The sequence below is a fragment of the Rhinolophus ferrumequinum genome (assembly GCF_004115265.2).
Source record: "Rhinolophus ferrumequinum isolate MPI-CBG mRhiFer1 chromosome 15 unlocalized genomic scaffold, mRhiFer1_v1.p scaffold_54_arrow_ctg1_1, whole genome shotgun sequence".
NCBI classification, from domain to species: domain Eukaryota; kingdom Metazoa; phylum Chordata; class Mammalia; order Chiroptera; family Rhinolophidae; genus Rhinolophus; species Rhinolophus ferrumequinum.
Window position 1 is genome coordinate 324,264 of NW_022680357.1, and position 15,770 is coordinate 340,033.

Consider the following 15,770-nt stretch of genomic DNA (forward strand, 5'->3'; position numbering starts at 1 on the left):
CAGGCTGGCAAATGCCAGGCTCAACGCAGCGGGAAAAGAGAAGGGAAGCTGCCAGACTATCTGTTGGTGCTTAAAGCTTCTATTTACATTTCTATTCACATTCCACTGGCCAAAACAAGTCATGTAGCCAAGCCTATTGTAAGAGGGGTGTGAATGGTACAATCCTCCTACAGTGAGGGTCCTAGTAGGAAGAACAGTATATATTTGGAACTAATACAGGGCAGGTACCAGAAATGTCAATCATGGAGCTCATCCACTCCTCCTCCACACATACTCTGCTTCAGCGTTTTGTATCATGTAACCCCACATACAGCTTGGTCAAGGATAAAGTCTTGACTCAAGGTAGATAAATCCCAGGCAGGTCATGTAGCCTGACCTAGACCAATCAGGTTTCTTTGCTTTGGAATTGGAACCATGAAACATTGAGTGAACAAGGCGGTAAGTGGAGAGAGCTGCAGCCGAAAGATTGTGATGCAAGATGGATTTAGAAAAGCCGCCACTAACCAAGACCCTGATTTCTGAACGTTAGGCTGACAGCAGCCAAGCCAGGATTTCAGTGCAAAACCTGCCCTTAGCGCCTCACTCGTGTCAGTTTCCCACAGGGAAGGGGCATACACACGGAGCCCGTGCATGGCTCCCCCTGTTTGCTACGTCTGCTCCAAACCTGCTACTCACCTGTTCAAAAACCTTCAAGGCGTCCCCTAGCCCACAGGAAAAGCTCAAACTACGAAGGCCGACCTCTGAGGCCTCGGCAGGTTCGGACAGCTTCCTATCATGTTTAATCCGGGGGTGCTCAGTGCCCCAGGACTCCCGGAACGACGTTGAGGTCCGCTGGCCAATCGTTTTCCAGTTGCGACCCAGTCACCACCTCCACCACGCCCCATATACTCGTGGCCAAGTGTACGCACTCGCACCGGGCGCAGGTGCCATGCGGCCGCCGCTCCAGGGCCACTGGGAGGAGCCGCAGGCGGGCACCCAGCCGCGGCGGGAGGTAGAGCAGCAGGACTTGGGTCTGGGGCGCGATCCCGCTCTCTGGCCCCGCCCCCAGCCTGCTGCCCCGGCCCCCAGCCCAGGTCCAGGGGCGGGATCGAGACCGCACACGGACCTCGCATCCGCCGGTCCACAGCTCTCGTGCGTGCGTCACTGCTGCACCCACGTGTGTGCTCCACACTCGGGGGCCGAAGCAAACGGTACTGCGGCCGACCGGCCGGCCAAGAGCAGCAGCAGCGACAGTCGCAGCACAGGCCTGTGGGGTCGAAAGTGGAATGGGACTTGGCAGCCGAAACCCGGGCTCCGGACCGTGGATGGACCTTGGATGGGGTCAGTCGCCGCCGTATTCCAACCAGGCTTCGGAACCAGGAGACGGCTTAGCCCTGAAACCAGGTGTCTGGGTACTGGCACCACACCTGGCTCCAGCAAGTCGGCATCTGGACTTGGACTCATTTGGAGTCAGGGCCTGGGGCTCAGGTGCCTCGCGGAAACCAGGTTCCTACCTGCCTCCTCCACCTGCTTCAGCCACATAACGCTTTAGGAACAGGGACTGCGGCCCCGGAGCCGCTGGCCCTTCAGGCCGAACTCTTACATAAAACGCATTGCCTTTTTCTGGGCATAGAGCCTGGACCACGGTGGGACCTGGCCTGGCAACCTCTTCCTCTGTCTTCCCTTCACTGGCTCCATCCCACTCAAACGTCACCCCTCCCCAGACAGTCCATTCCTTATCCACTGTATCCAAAATAACAAGTTACAGGGCCTCTTCTTGGCTTTGGGAATGCCCGCTGATGGGTGTCCGCCCCCCCCCACCCCCGCCGGCCCCATCTCACCTGTGTCCCTGCATGACCTGGCCCAGCTTCGCTTCTGCCTTAGGTGCTCACAGCGGTCTTTCCCCAGGGACAGTACTGAGCGCCGGGTGGCTGTTACCCCCTCCCAGCCCCACCCTTTCCTGTGGGGGAGTAGCTGCAGTGACAGTGCTTAACAGCCTGATTTGAGCTTGCCCCAAGAATAGCCAGGAGGTGGGGAAACGACCCCTGCAGGCCCTGCGCTTCCAGGAACACACATGCACAGGTGCATTTCCAACCTTTTTTTTTTTTTTTTTTTTAATTTCTTACAAAACCATGTGTCCCCGCCAAATAGGACACTGTAGTCCGTCCTCCCCTCCCCAGGCATCATGGCCCAAGGGGGGAGCCTGTGAACAAGTGCCTGCCAACCCCAGAAGAGCCGTCTGTCCCTCTGCACATGACCAGTGAGAGGAAGGGGTTCCGGCTGGGGGCTTTGTCCTGCCCCCCCTACCGCCCCAGCTGCTGGAAGAGAAGGCAGACCCTGGGTCTCTGCTGCTCTTAGTGCCTACAAGGGAAGGGGGAGAAGAGGGTCTGAGGGGAGGGGGACAGGCTCGGGGACGGGGAGGGGGCAGGCCAGGGGGCAGGCCCACAGTATCTCACCGAGAAGGTGCGATGCTATCAAACGAATATGGAGACGCAAATGATAACTGCCAGAATGAGGACTGTGATGGACACACAGATGGCGATCAACACTTTCTTCTGCGGGAGAGGTGGGCGTCAGGGAAACCCACGCAGCGGGGAGGGGTGGCCCCCCAGGCCCGCCCCCCCCCCCCCCCCGCCCCCGGCGGGGCCGGACGCTCACCTTCCGAGCCTTCTTCTGGTTCTCCAGCGCCATCTTGACGTGTTCCTGCCCACGTTCCACGTAGTCCGCTGAGCTCAGGATGTTCTTTTCAATCCGATTGATCATCTCCCCCTGCTCCAAGGACATGGCCGGTCAGGCAGGCAGGGGTGACTGGGGGAGGAGGGCCCAGTAGTCCACTCTGCCACCCCAGCCCCAAATGACCCAAGGACACTCCTAGCCAAAACTGATGCACTAAGAGACGTGGAGGCAGGACCCATCCGACACACGGTCACGCTCCCAAGGGTGGCTTCTGCCTCCTGCTCCCTGGCCTCATACAACCTCCGTTTGCAGCCTGGAACCAAGTGCCTTAAATGACTCCTACCTTTTCAGAGGGTAAACGTTTGTCCCCTCACAAAATTGTCTGAATTGGCTTGTCTCCCAGCAGTTGCAAGGCCCTTCCTACCCCTGCCTCCTTGTGGCACTGCCAGTCTCCAGCTTCTGGTACTCCTGCTGAATGCAACCCATTCCCCACCACTCCCAGCGGTAACAGGGTGTCGGCTGCAGCACTCGTGGGTCCGGTCGTCCAGGACAGGGCTGGAGGCCGCCTCACCCCATGCACCAGGCCCAGGGGAAGAACACAACGCCACGTCCCATGGGAACCTTGTCCAGATTTTAGGAGGCATGCCCTCTAGGGGGAAACTCTGAGTACAGCTTTTAGAGGTATAGGCTGGCTTCTATTGGTAAAGGAGGGTTGGGGCCACACCTGGGGGGGGCCTCAAGCTTGTGGCTGAGGAATGCTGTGCACATAGAAGTGGCCACCTGCCTAGCTGTAGAGGTAGATGCAATGCTGGGGTGTTGGCTATGGATGAAGAAAGGGCCAGCCTGGGGGCATGGCCCAGTCTGGAGGGGAACAAAAGCCTCGGACACACAAGCTAAGGGTGGGGGTGGGTGGACAGTCACAGCTGGGCTTCTGACTAAATAAGGTCTGACATCTGGACTCTGGGTTAAGGCCAGCCAGCTCCCTGGGGTACCGACCTGCATCTCCACCTCCGTTGCCAGAAAAGTGAAGATCTCGTGAAGTTCACGGATACTGCGTTCAAGCTGCTGGATCTCACTGTGCCGGGCCGAGATCTCATTTAGGGCCTGTCGAGTCACCTGTGTGTCCTTCAGTATCTGGAAATGGACAGGGGTAGAGGGACAGGTAATAGGGAAACCAGCATCAGTTTAGAAGTTCCTGCTGGGCTTTGGGGCAGCCCTTTGGCCTAGAAGTGGGCCAGCGCCTTGCTCCGGCACTCGAGGCATAAGGATTCATTTCCTTCTGGCCTCAGTATCCCTTCCGTCATAAAGGGCCAGGCTGGGAGAGGACGGCAGACGTGGCCACTTACATTGGACACAAACACCTCACTCTGCCCGCTGTCCAGCATCTGCTCGAGCTCCTCATCGGACACCATCCCAGCGTTGGCTGTGAAGGAAAAAGCCAGGTTCAGAGCCGGGTCAGGCCCACCACCCGGCAGCCAGGCGCCACGACTCACTGATCTTCAGCTGCCTCCGAATGCGTTCCACGTTCTTCTCCCGGTACTCGGACTGCATCGAGTTGCACTTGTTGATGAGCTCCACGAATTGCTGGGACAGGACCCCGTGCTGAGGATGGAGAATATGCGCTGGGCACCTCTGGGAGGATCTCCACCCTGTCTGGACCTCGGCACTCCGTGAGCCAGCAGCACAGGCTTTCTAGGGACCTGCTGCCTTCATGACCTTGCAAGGTTGTTACCAGGACCTGGACCTGCCCTCCCCTGGCCTCCCTGGGACCCACCTCCTCCCACTGTGCCGCCCTCACTCCCTCCAGCCGCAGTGGGCTCCTTCCTCTTCCGGCACAGAGCACACCCCACCTCAGGACTCTGCACTCACTGTTCCTTCCGCCAAAACACTCAGGCCCCACAAGGTCTTAAGTTCCGATGGTACCTTCTGAACAAAACTGTCTCCACCTTACTGAAATTACAAGCCTTCTCCCAGCACTTTCAATCCCTCTTCTCCCACACCTTTCCCCTTAATACGTAATGATGTTATACAATCATGTTCTAGGGATGATTACGATTGTCTCCCCTCATGAGAATAGAAGCTCCCTGAGGACAGGGATCTTTGGTTCAACACTGGACCCCAAACAGCTGCTTGTTGAATGCCTGTTGAAACCAGCCTCACTGCTTAGAATGGACGGGTGCTAGTATGCATGCAGTTCAGACTGCTGCCCAGATTTTACAAGCCCACCTGGGCCCCCAGCCTCTCCCACTGATGACCATGGGTCCCTTTTGAAATGCCCTCCTGCCTTGTCCATGTGTCTGACGCCTTATTCCTTGGAGTTCCTTGCTCTCCTGGCCTCAGCTACACCCTTTCAAGATACCCAAATTGTGCCATCTTTAATCTGGGCTCCTTGCTGAGCTCTGAGCCCACCTACTCTGACTCTGACCTCCAAGAACTGCAAACCAGTTCTCAATGGACACACAGAGGGGGCCAGTCAGATCACCTCAAATCACCTTCCAAAGATGTTGACCCCAGGAGGTTCCTTTCCCTGGTTTCTTGAATTCTGCCCACGGGGCAGAGGGTGTCCCTGCCACCTGGGCAGGAAACCTCCCAGTCATTCATGATTGCACTCTCTTCTTCGTGGGCAGAATCACTAGCTACCAAGTCCTACCTGACTAATATTCTTGTTACCTAGTCAAGCTTAACTTCCTCTCTTGGCTCCTAAAAGCATGTCTCCCACAGCTGAGCCCAGGTCACCTCTGGGGAATCAGCAACGTCTCATTGAATGGAGCAGAAGAAGGCAGGGTGTTAAAATGGACTCGGAATCAGAAGAATCTGGCTTCTTGACCTTGAGTGAGTCCTTCCTCTCTTTGAGCCTCAGTTTCCCCATTTGGAAAATCATCAGGTTGGACTTGATGATCTCCAAGCACCTTTCCCTCTTACTTCTGTCGTCTAATGAGCTATGAAGCACATACTGAAATGTGTTCGTTCTGGGACTAACAAACCCACCTGGGTTTTTCTCATTCTTGTGTTGACCGAATTATAATTCTCATCGGCTTCCTCCTTCTGGGGCTCTATGGCTGTGGGAAGAACAAAGGTGTGGTGGGGGAGGGGGTTTGACCTGTAGCTTCTGAAAATTGTTTGGGCTTCAGGACACAGGGCCAGGGCCACACCCCAGCCACACAACAGGGAGGTGCTTGTCTCCATAAGATTTTTTCGGGACATATAATTTATCACTAAATGACTAATTCTGAGCCTCTGACAGGAGACAATACATTTTTCTTTGCAACACATCAGAGAATTCCCACAGCTATGCAGAGGCCACAGAACTAAACCCTCATCTTCCTGCCCAAAGAAGGCACACTGGGCAGCCAGAACTGTAGGAGTAAACGGTTTCATAATAAAGGAACCTGAGAAGCAGCCATGTGCTGTGCAAAGTGCTATGGACTGGCAACCCGGGAGATGGACATTCTAGATTGCTGTGACCTGGATTTATCACTGGCTTCTCTGGGGCACACACTCCCCAGATCTGTCAGGAGCTGGGCAGAACCCCAGGAAAGGATGTGTCTGAGGTCCTAGGAGCTCACCCTTCAGCTGCCCGCGGATCTCCCTCCCCAGCTGTTTGATCTCGTCGCGCAGGTTCTGCAGGTCCTGTTTCATGCCTGAACAAGAGAAAGCAGTCCCTACATCAACACATCTCCCTGGCCACCACCTGCGTGGAACTACAATCCCCAGAATCCCCTGGTTGAGCGTCTGTGCGTTCTGGATCCAGGTTTTCACTCACTCTCCTCGGGAAGGGGCGTGGCCAGGATGGTGACCTGCTGCTTCTCCAACTCTCGGACTTTATTCTCCAGCTTGACAATAGCCTGCCGAATTATCCGGACCTGGGAAGGGTGACCGAGAGGGCTGAAGGAGATATGGGGGTACTGCAGACCGCACTGCCCCTCGGGTCCTCCAGCCCTCTCGTGAATCCTGGCGGAGACCCCAGCCTTTTACCTTCTGGAAGAACGCATCGTCCGGGCTCTCCAGCCGTGCCGTGCCCGGGTGTACCACCAGGGCGACCCGCTCCTTGTCCTCGTCGTCCGAGCTGTCATCCCCCTGCCAGGGCCGGGTGCACTGGCATCACTTCCTTGCTGTGGCTCTGTCCCCGCAGGACTCTCGGGCTTCCGGGTCTTCCTAGCCCTCAAGCCACCCCTCCCTGCTCCGAAGACCAGGAGCCCTGCCTTCCAGCCAGACCCCAGCCTGTCCTCCCGTCCCACCCCTGCAGCCCCGACTTCTCACCTGCCTCAGCTCATGGGTCCTGTCCCGCATGGCGGCCCGAGCTCCCTCTTCCCAGCGCCTCAGCCCCGAGGGCCTCAAGATTCTAAGTTTGGAACTCCCGTACCCCACTCACACCCTGACACTCCCAGTCTGCCCTCACCCTGCGGATCCCCAAGCCCCCCGCGAGCCGCCAGAGGCTCTGTCCCTGACACCATCCACAGTCAATGGTAAGGAGCCGACCACAGTGACCCCCAGGGTTCCACAGGTCGGAATTCCCTTTTCTTTCCCCCCCTCCCGCTCCAGCAGCCTCGGCCCCGCCCACTCTGGGTTGACTCGGGGCATGCGCACCGGGTGGCGACTCTTCCCCACCCGAGAGAAAGGCGGAGGTCGGAAGCGACAGCGCCCCGAGCGGAAGCACCGCTGCCAGGTTGTGAGAGCCCGCCCCCTTGACCGGAACTGGGGCATCTTCCAACCGAAGTCCTGTTGCCAAAAGGAGTGGGGATGCGTCATGTGTATGTAATCGGAGCGGCCCTGCATCTCACATCACCCCATGGTACTCCCCTCGCGCCACGTGACTGGCCCGGTCCCAGCCTCCCGGGCCACCGAACGTGACGCTCTCACTGTCACGAGTCCCGGATTCTGTCAACAGAGCTCGTCTCTTGGAACACCCCTCGCCACGACGTCCCCGACCCCCGGCGCCCGAGCCACGGCCCTCCGGCTCCCACGAGGCGGGGACGGGGTGCTGACTCTCTCCAGAGACCTTGTGAGGCCCTGGGTGGCAGGGCTATTGATGAACTCGGCTCTGTTGCTTTTGAGTCCAGGGGCGTGTGCAGACGGACGACCTAGAACTGGAGGCTGTCAGCGCGATGGGACCTTGGAATCCAGAAAATGCTAAGCTCCGGCGTCAGAGACTTGCAGGGTTTTGAAGGCAGAGAAGCTGGGGGTGGGAAGTGACTTCACTCGAGGCAGAACTCTCTCCTCCCGCAGACTCGGGGTGCAGCCTCTGACGTGGGCGGCTGGCGCCCCGCTTGAACACAGCAGGCCGCCACCTTCTGAGCAGCCAGGGCAGTTAGACTGAGAAAAGCCTAGTCTGTATTGTATCGAGCCGTTTGCCTTACACCTGGGTCTACCCTCCGGGGCCCACACAAAAATCCGTCACAATGTTCCACTTTATAGGGAACTGAGTGCTCCGGAAGTACGGGCATGACTGTTTGGTTTTCACCCGAATCCCCAGCGCCTAGTTCCGTCCCTAGCACCTAATGTACTCCCAATAACTGTTTGTGGACAGAGTATTAGCTTTTCACGTGTCTGGAGAGAAAGCTCACGGTTCCTTGGTCTTCTCTTTTAGGCTTCAGGCTTTCACAGTGACGCTACCCTACTCAGGACCCTCTAGAGACATTCATTCATTCAGTAGATATTTATGGGGCACTTAATATGGGCCAGACACAGTTCTAGGAGCCAGAGATACATCACAGCCTAACAGATAAGAATACCTTGCACTTGTGGAGCTTACATGCATGAGGGAGAGTCCCCAAGGCGGCAGATTGAGTCTCAGCACACCCGGAATGACTGACAGGTCCCCGGGATCCCAGGGCTCTTTCCCAGGGAGATTTTATGAAGGTTCAAGCAGGGGAAGGAATGTCCCCTCTCTAGTATGTCCTGGTAAGGAAACCTAGACTCCTATGCCCGAGTTGCTGTGGACTTCTGGAAAGTCACTTGTCGTCTTTGGGCTTCCGTCTCCCATCTACGCAATAGGAGGCAGTAGGGGGATGGGGAGATAATCTTTATGTGTATTCTCTGCTGTGAAATTCAATGTTTATGTGGTTGGAAACTGGCAAGTGCTGTCTGATTCTGTATGAGGGTTTTGATCCTTCTTCTCTTCCCTTTAGAACCCAGCTGGGCTGGGAGCAGGAATGAAGGAATGAGAATGCTGCCACACTGATCGAGTGTTGCAAGCACCTATAAGGGCAATCGCTACACTTCAGTCTCTTCCTGAAAGTCAGGGGGACATTAACCCCTGGGCAGGGCCCTACGTCCCTGCGTGGTACTTGCGACATGAGTGGGGAACAAAGTCCTGGCACACAGGTTCAGATAGAGTAACACAGCTTTATTTGGGAGCCAATGTCCCTCCAGAGGCCAGTGCTCTGGCAAGCACAGAAGGTTGTACAGAGTAGAATAGACTTTAATAACAAACCAAGTCCCAGAGTCAATCGGGATGGAGAAGGTTCCTGGTCCGGGAGAGGCGACTGGGCCCACGAAGTGTCTGAGGCGAGCTGGTCTTGCGAGGAAGAACTTCGGAGAGTCCGGGAGTATCACAGCTTGCATCTTGCAGAGGGTCTTAGCCGGAGTGCCCAGTTGACCACTCATGGCACTGCTCTGGAGTTCTGCTTTTATCTTCTTTTCCTTGCACTTGTTTACTTCTTAGGTGATAACCAGAAGTGGTTTGCCAGGAGTTGTTTATCTCTTAGGTGATAACCAGAAGTTGTTTTGGTAAAGATGTTTATCACTCAATTTTGTTATGCTCAGTTTCACACAAAAACATGTTTTTCACTTCACTCTTATCCGTCTCACACATGTGTGGCCATAGTCCTGTCCCTAGTAAACAACTTGTTTTGCAAACATATATAATACATTTTCTATGCTCTATACATCAAGCCACTGGAAAATTAAGGCTTGGAGGGCTTTTCAGGAGCCAAGCCCTGGCCCGTGGGCTCCTCTGATGGTCCTAAGGAAGGGTTTCTTCCCTTCTCTTGGGTGTTCCATATCAGCCTCTCTGCCCCCCTGAACCGCACCCCTTTTCTCTCTGTCTCTGTCTATCTCTCATACTCCGTCTCAAGCTTGAGTGGTACAGTGGAAGGAATTTTGGATATCTCGCTACTGGTTCTGGGTGTGATTTTAAATAATTCATTGCTCCTCTCTGGGGCTCAGTTTCTCCCTGGTTATTTCCATCTTGCCTAAGGTAAGAGCTGAAGAGTACCAAGAGCGGTTAGGAAGGACATGGAAGGGTTTTGTGAAGTATCGAGGGTTCCCACTCTGCAGGCTTTTACTGCTGTGGGTTCAGCTCTCTGGGCCCACCTGTCTCTCTCTGCTTCTCAGCCTTTGCTGACATGCCTTCTTGGTTCCCAGCTGTGTTTTGGAGTTGTTGCTGACTTTCTTAAATTGCTCAGGAGTATGATAGTCATGATTTTATTTGTGGTCTTTGGGTGGAATCGCGGGGCTTTGGGAGGGTGTCTTAACGTTCCCAGGGATCAAAGCCTTGTGGACCGGTGTGTGCAGGGGATAGGGGTGAGGGGCCGTCTAGGGAAAATGGCTCTTGGGATGGGGCCCTCCAGAGCTGAACCCCTATCTCTGTGCCATGGTCCTCTGTTGCTCAGGCCCGCTCAGCAGCCTGGAAGTGGGTATTAGGCATATTGGGTCTTGGATGTGCGGGTGTTGGTGGTGTGTGTGTGTTTTCCTTTCAGTCCGTGTAAGGATCAGGTCCTACCTGGTCCTGTGGCTTGGCAGCGTGCCCTGTCCCTTCCACTTGTAGGCTCGTCCTACCAACACTGGAGCTAGACGGCCTGGCCTGGAACCCCAGCTCGTTCACCTACTGTATGACTCTATAAGGCAGGTTACCTAACCTCTCCCTGCCTCAGTTTCCTCATTTGAAAAATGGGAACAATAACAGTACCAGCCTCTTACACAGGGCTGCTGTAAGGATGACATGAGATGACACATGTAAAGTGACTAGAACAGTGCCTGGTAGGCAGTAAGCGTCGTGGAAGTGTTTGCTGCTATGACCTGAGGTCTGACGGTGGTTGTTACTAGGAAGGCGTCTGCAGCCCCAGTATCCTCTCCAGGGACCCCACTCTGCTGCTTATCCAAGGTGTCTGTCCCCTTTCCATCTCCTGAGCCCCACTGTGTTGGTCCTAAGCTGCTAGCCTTGCCAACTCCTGCAAATCTCTCCTGTCTGTGCTTGGATCTGACACATCATATTTTGCTTGTTTATTTTATACATTGTCTGTCCTCACCCCTCCTCTCCACCCTACTAGAAAACAAGCTCCCTGAGGACAGGGATTTTCACCTGTGTTGCTTACGGCTGTGTCCCCGGCTCCTACGGCACAACTCTGCCTGGCACAGAGGAGCTGGTCAATATATATTCAAATCGAATGAAATTATTTCTCTTTAATTTAAAATGTCTATAGCACTTACTGCGTGCCAGGCACCGACAGGCACTTCATAAATATTTACTCACTTAATCCTCGTATCAATTCTGTGAGAGTTCTATTATCATTCTCATTTCACGGAGGAGGAAACTGAAACACACAGTCATTAAGTAACCGATGTCCATATGCCAGCTCCCCGACACAACGTGTCAGGATAAACGCCATAAAAATACTAGAAGAAAATATGGACGAAATCCTTTCTAACACTTGGAGTGAGAAAGGCCTTTCCAACTGCAGCTAAACTTTCAGAAGCTATAAAATAGAAGATTAATATATTTGTCTACATGAAAATTTTCTGCACGGCAAAAACATCAAAGCAAAATCAAAAGACAACAGACTGGAAAAAAAATTGTAATTCTTATCAAAAGGCTAATATCCCTACTATTTAAAGAGCTCCCACATATTGACAAGGAAAACCAACAGTTCAATAGAAAATATGAAAAAAAATATGACAGACAGATCACAAAAAAATACATAAAGACTTGAAGACATATGCAGATGTTCCACTTCATACATAATAAGAAATGGAAAGTTAAGACAATACTGAAATACCATGTTTTATTGCATTCGCAATAAAAAAAATTAAAAATCCATATATTTGATAAAACACTCTTTTGGCAAAAGTCGGGGGGAGACAGAGATTTTCACCCATTGTTGGTGGGAATGCAAAATCATATACCCTAGACAATATTTATCAAAATTCCAAATGCATGTGCACTTTGAACCAGCAATCCCACTTCTGATCTATCTGAACGGTTTTCCTGCTGTATCAGCTACTACTTTGTAACAAGCCACCTCACTACTCACTGGCATAAAACAACAATTTATTATTTCTCCGGATTCTATGGATGGCTGGTGGCTGTTCTGCTGGTCTTGCCTTAGGTTACATAAGTGTGGCAGTCAGTCTACTGTGTTTCCCCAAAAATAAGACCTAGCCGGACAATCAGCTCTAACACATCTTTTGGAGCCAAAGGTCTTATATTAATTTTGGCTCCAAAAAAATGTGTTAAAGCTGATTGTCCAGCTAGGTCTCATTTTTGGGGAAACAGGGTAGTACCCACCTGGCACTATACATAGTTATTACCACATATTATTGACTATATTCCCTATGCTGTACTTCACATCCCCATGACTATTTTGTAACAATCAATTTGTACATCTAATGCCTTCACCTTTTTCACCATGTCCCCTGACGCCCTCGCCATCTGGCAACCATCCAAGTGTTCTCTGCATCTATGAGTCTGTTGCTGTTTTGTTTGTTCATTTATTTTATTCTTTAGATTCCATATGTAATTCAGTGCATATGGTATTTGTCTTTGTCAGTCTGACTTATTTCACTCAGCATAATGCCCTCTAGGTCCATCCATGTTGTCACAATCAAACTTTTGTTTTACAAAGACCCCTCTGGCTGCCACGTAAGGGCCACCACAGATGGCTGTGCCCTTTGCACTACTACACAAGACGTGACGCACGACGGCCACCAACCACCTTGTAGACATCATATATTTGAATATTTATTACAACAATTATCTGACAGATGGAGGTAGAGGGTCATGAGGAAGAATCGCCATTTTTTATTTGCACGAGGGTTGGTAGTAGCCCTGGCTACGTGAAGGTTGATGGGCAGATCAGTTAGAAATCACCCCAGGGACAAAATAAAAAGGAGAGGTGAGGGTGGAACATCCAGTAGAGTCTGTCAGACCAATTGCAGATGGAAAGGGTGGTGAGGAAGTGGACGGGGCCTTGATCCCTCCTGGGTTTCTGGCTCCGGAAGTATATGGAGGCAAGTTTGCTGGAATAAGAGAAACGTCTTAAAATAAATTGACTGTATAAATTACAGCAATAGACATGTAGGAAATGTAAAAACACCATCTATAGAAACATATAGTACCTACATAAATCTTTAAAATGTATGTGAATATTCTTTATGAGAGAAAGTGTTAAGATTTTTTTTAAAGCAGTCCTAACTAATGGGTAGACATACCATATAAATGGACAGGAGACTCAATATTGTAATGATATCAGTTCTCCCAAAATATACCCCCAACGTCAGCACCGTGATCCGGTCTTCACTGCATGGCAGTGACTCTGATTTTGGTGGAGGGAAGGGCTGGAATGAGCCTCCCAGGAGGCAGATACTGGTCAACCAGGAGAATGTTTCTAGCCCAGGATTTCTGCCTGGATTGGATCTCAGCTCCCACCTTGAGTAAGCTCCTTCACCCTCAGTGCTTGGGTTTCCCTATCCGTAAACAGAGGCAATAGCAGTCCCCTTAGATGTTTGTTGTGAAGATTCAATCAGTTAACACATGCACTTAACACCGCGCTTGGCTTATGACAGGTGCTACGTAACAATCAGCTTTTCATACTGTTAATATAACAGTCGCTTTTAAGGCTCATGACAGCTTGAGGGGCCATGGGAATGGGAGCGGAAGGACGTGTTGCCAAATTCCAGTGGCTGGATGAATAAAACCTGAAGGTTGAGGGTTGGAGGAGTGGGAAGAGGCACTGTGGGGACAGAGTCCCAGAGAGCAGGTTCCAGGCTCTCGGCCTCACGTGGGAAGGTGCTGGCTCGGGTAGTAGATGGTCATCCGCTGTGATTAGTTGGCCGTCAGCTGTTACCGGTTAGCCATTGGCCACTGATACAAGTGCCGTGACGGTGTTGGTTAGTTGGTTGGTTGGCAGGTAGAGAAGCAGACAGCGGATTACGGATTGTGTGGCTCCTACTTTGTGTGTCTCCAACCCAGCCGCCAGCAAGACTATAGTGGTATGACTCCCCTATCTATGGCTCCGTGGGTGTTCCTTTTTGGCCTCACCATGTCCTGCGTTCTTATGTGGGGAGTGGGACCAGAGACCCCGCATGACAGGCACCCACCAGCGTCACAGGCTTGTTCACATCTGCTTGAATCAAGATTTTCAAGTTCCAGGTGGCTTTCTCCAGAAACCCTCACACTGTGCCTGAGGGGTGAGTATTATGGCTCATTGTACAGATTTGGACATTAGGGCTTAGAGAAATTAGGTGACTGGCTCCCCAGGGACAGGTGGACATCTGTTTTGCTCACCTCTGCGTCTCCAGCAGAGTGTAATCTTAGTACAAAGAGCAGAGTCGCAATCGACAAGTCCTGGTCCTGTGCCTGGTACATTGGGAAGCAGAGATGAGTCAGACAGGTCCGTGAGCATGAGGCATTCAGAGTCCAGCCTGTTGATAAACTATGTACAAACTTCTCCACCTGAAGCACTGAGTCTTCTTCAAAGGACAGAGGCCCTGGGAAGTAACCCAAACCAAACCCACTGCCAAGACAGAGCTTAGTTGTTGAGTCGCTGAGATCTGGGGCGTGTTTCTCACACAGCATCACCTGGTCTTGGTCTTGCCTATCTGATAATGGCTGCAGATAAGAACTGCCAGAGGTAATTATAAATTCCTGGACCCCAACCCAGGTTCCTGAATCAGAATTTCCAGGGTACAGTCCTGCTCATTTATATATTTCACAGGCTTTCCCTCCAGCTTCAGGAAGGTCAGGAAAGACTCCAACAGCTAAACTTTGGAGAGCCATAAAAAAGAAAGAAATCTTACCATTTGCGACAACATGGATGGACCTAGAGGGTATTGTGCTAAGTGGAGTAAGTCCGACAAGGAAAGGCAAATGTTATATGGTTTCCCTTATAAGTGGAATCTAAAATAAACAAACAAACAAAGCAGAAACAGACTCATAGATACAGAGAAAAAACTGATGGTGTCCCAAGGGGAGAGAGATTGGGGTGATGGGTGAAAAAGGTGAAGGGATTAAGAAGTACAAATTGGTAGTTACCAAAAAAAAAAAAAATGTTAGTTACGAAATAGTCAAGGAGATATAAAGTATAGCATAAGAAATATAGTCAATTATACGGTTACAACTATGTATGGTGTCAGGTGGGTACTAGTCGGGGGGAATCACTTCTAAGTTATACACATGTCTACCCACTACGCTGTACGCTTGCAACTAATATAAAATAATATTGACTGTCAACGCTAATTGAAAATAAATAAATAAATAAATTTTTTAGAAAAGAAAGAAGAGTAGGAGTTGGGCTTCGGGGTGTGAGGGGGCAGGGTGTTCTAGGAACAACATGGAAACGCCTGGCAGTGGGAAGATGCCGAGAACGGCTGGGACTGGAATCAGAGCACAGGATGGATGGTCGTGTGCCCTGCCGTGGAAAGTCAGGTGAGGAAGCCTGAGCCACGGGGAACCAAGGAGATTTTCTAAGCAGCAGCTACTAGGAAGTTGGGAGGATCATGGGAGCTAGTACCTGGGACCCAGTGGATGCTCCGAGTGGATGGGGGAGGGAGCCAAGGGCAGCTTTCTGTCTGCTTCGAGTGCCAGGCGTACGGAGATCCCATCTCTGATGGAGATACAGGAAGGAGCACTGTGGGGTGAGGTGAGGCCACCACAGGCTTGGAGCTTCTAACGTCAGAGCCCTGGCCTCACTCTCTGTACTCAGGGATCTACTCATGTCTCCAATTGCATCTGTGGTCTCTGTGTCCTCGTGCCCACTGTGTGCTCAGGCACATAGTAGGTGCTGCCTTTGAGGGGCAGGATCTGGTGGGGGGGTATCATAGACACAGAGGTACAGCTGAACCTGGGGGGCAAGAGGGTGAAGAAAGAAGAGAACCTGGGATGGAGACCAGGGAGCCCT

General features: G+C 52.1%; 1 protein-coding gene across 1 annotated transcript; it reads right to left on the reverse strand.

Annotated features, from left to right (window-relative positions):
* Positions 1-2,089: 2,089 nt before the first annotated feature.
* STX4 (syntaxin 4) lies at positions 2,090-7,188 on the reverse strand. The gene is made up of 11 exons (XM_033102109.1): positions 6,916-7,188; positions 6,631-6,732; positions 6,419-6,518; positions 6,222-6,296; positions 5,644-5,714; positions 4,149-4,257; positions 4,002-4,078; positions 3,652-3,789; positions 2,638-2,748; positions 2,436-2,534; positions 2,090-2,340 (listed from the first exon to the last, which is right to left on the reverse strand). The coding sequence occupies exons 1-10, from the start codon at positions 6,943-6,945 to the stop codon at positions 2,454-2,456; spliced, it is 894 nt and encodes a 297-aa protein (XP_032958000.1). The 5' UTR covers positions 6,946-7,188; the 3' UTR covers positions 2,090-2,340; positions 2,436-2,453.
* Between the last annotated feature and the right edge of the window lie 8,582 nt (positions 7,189-15,770).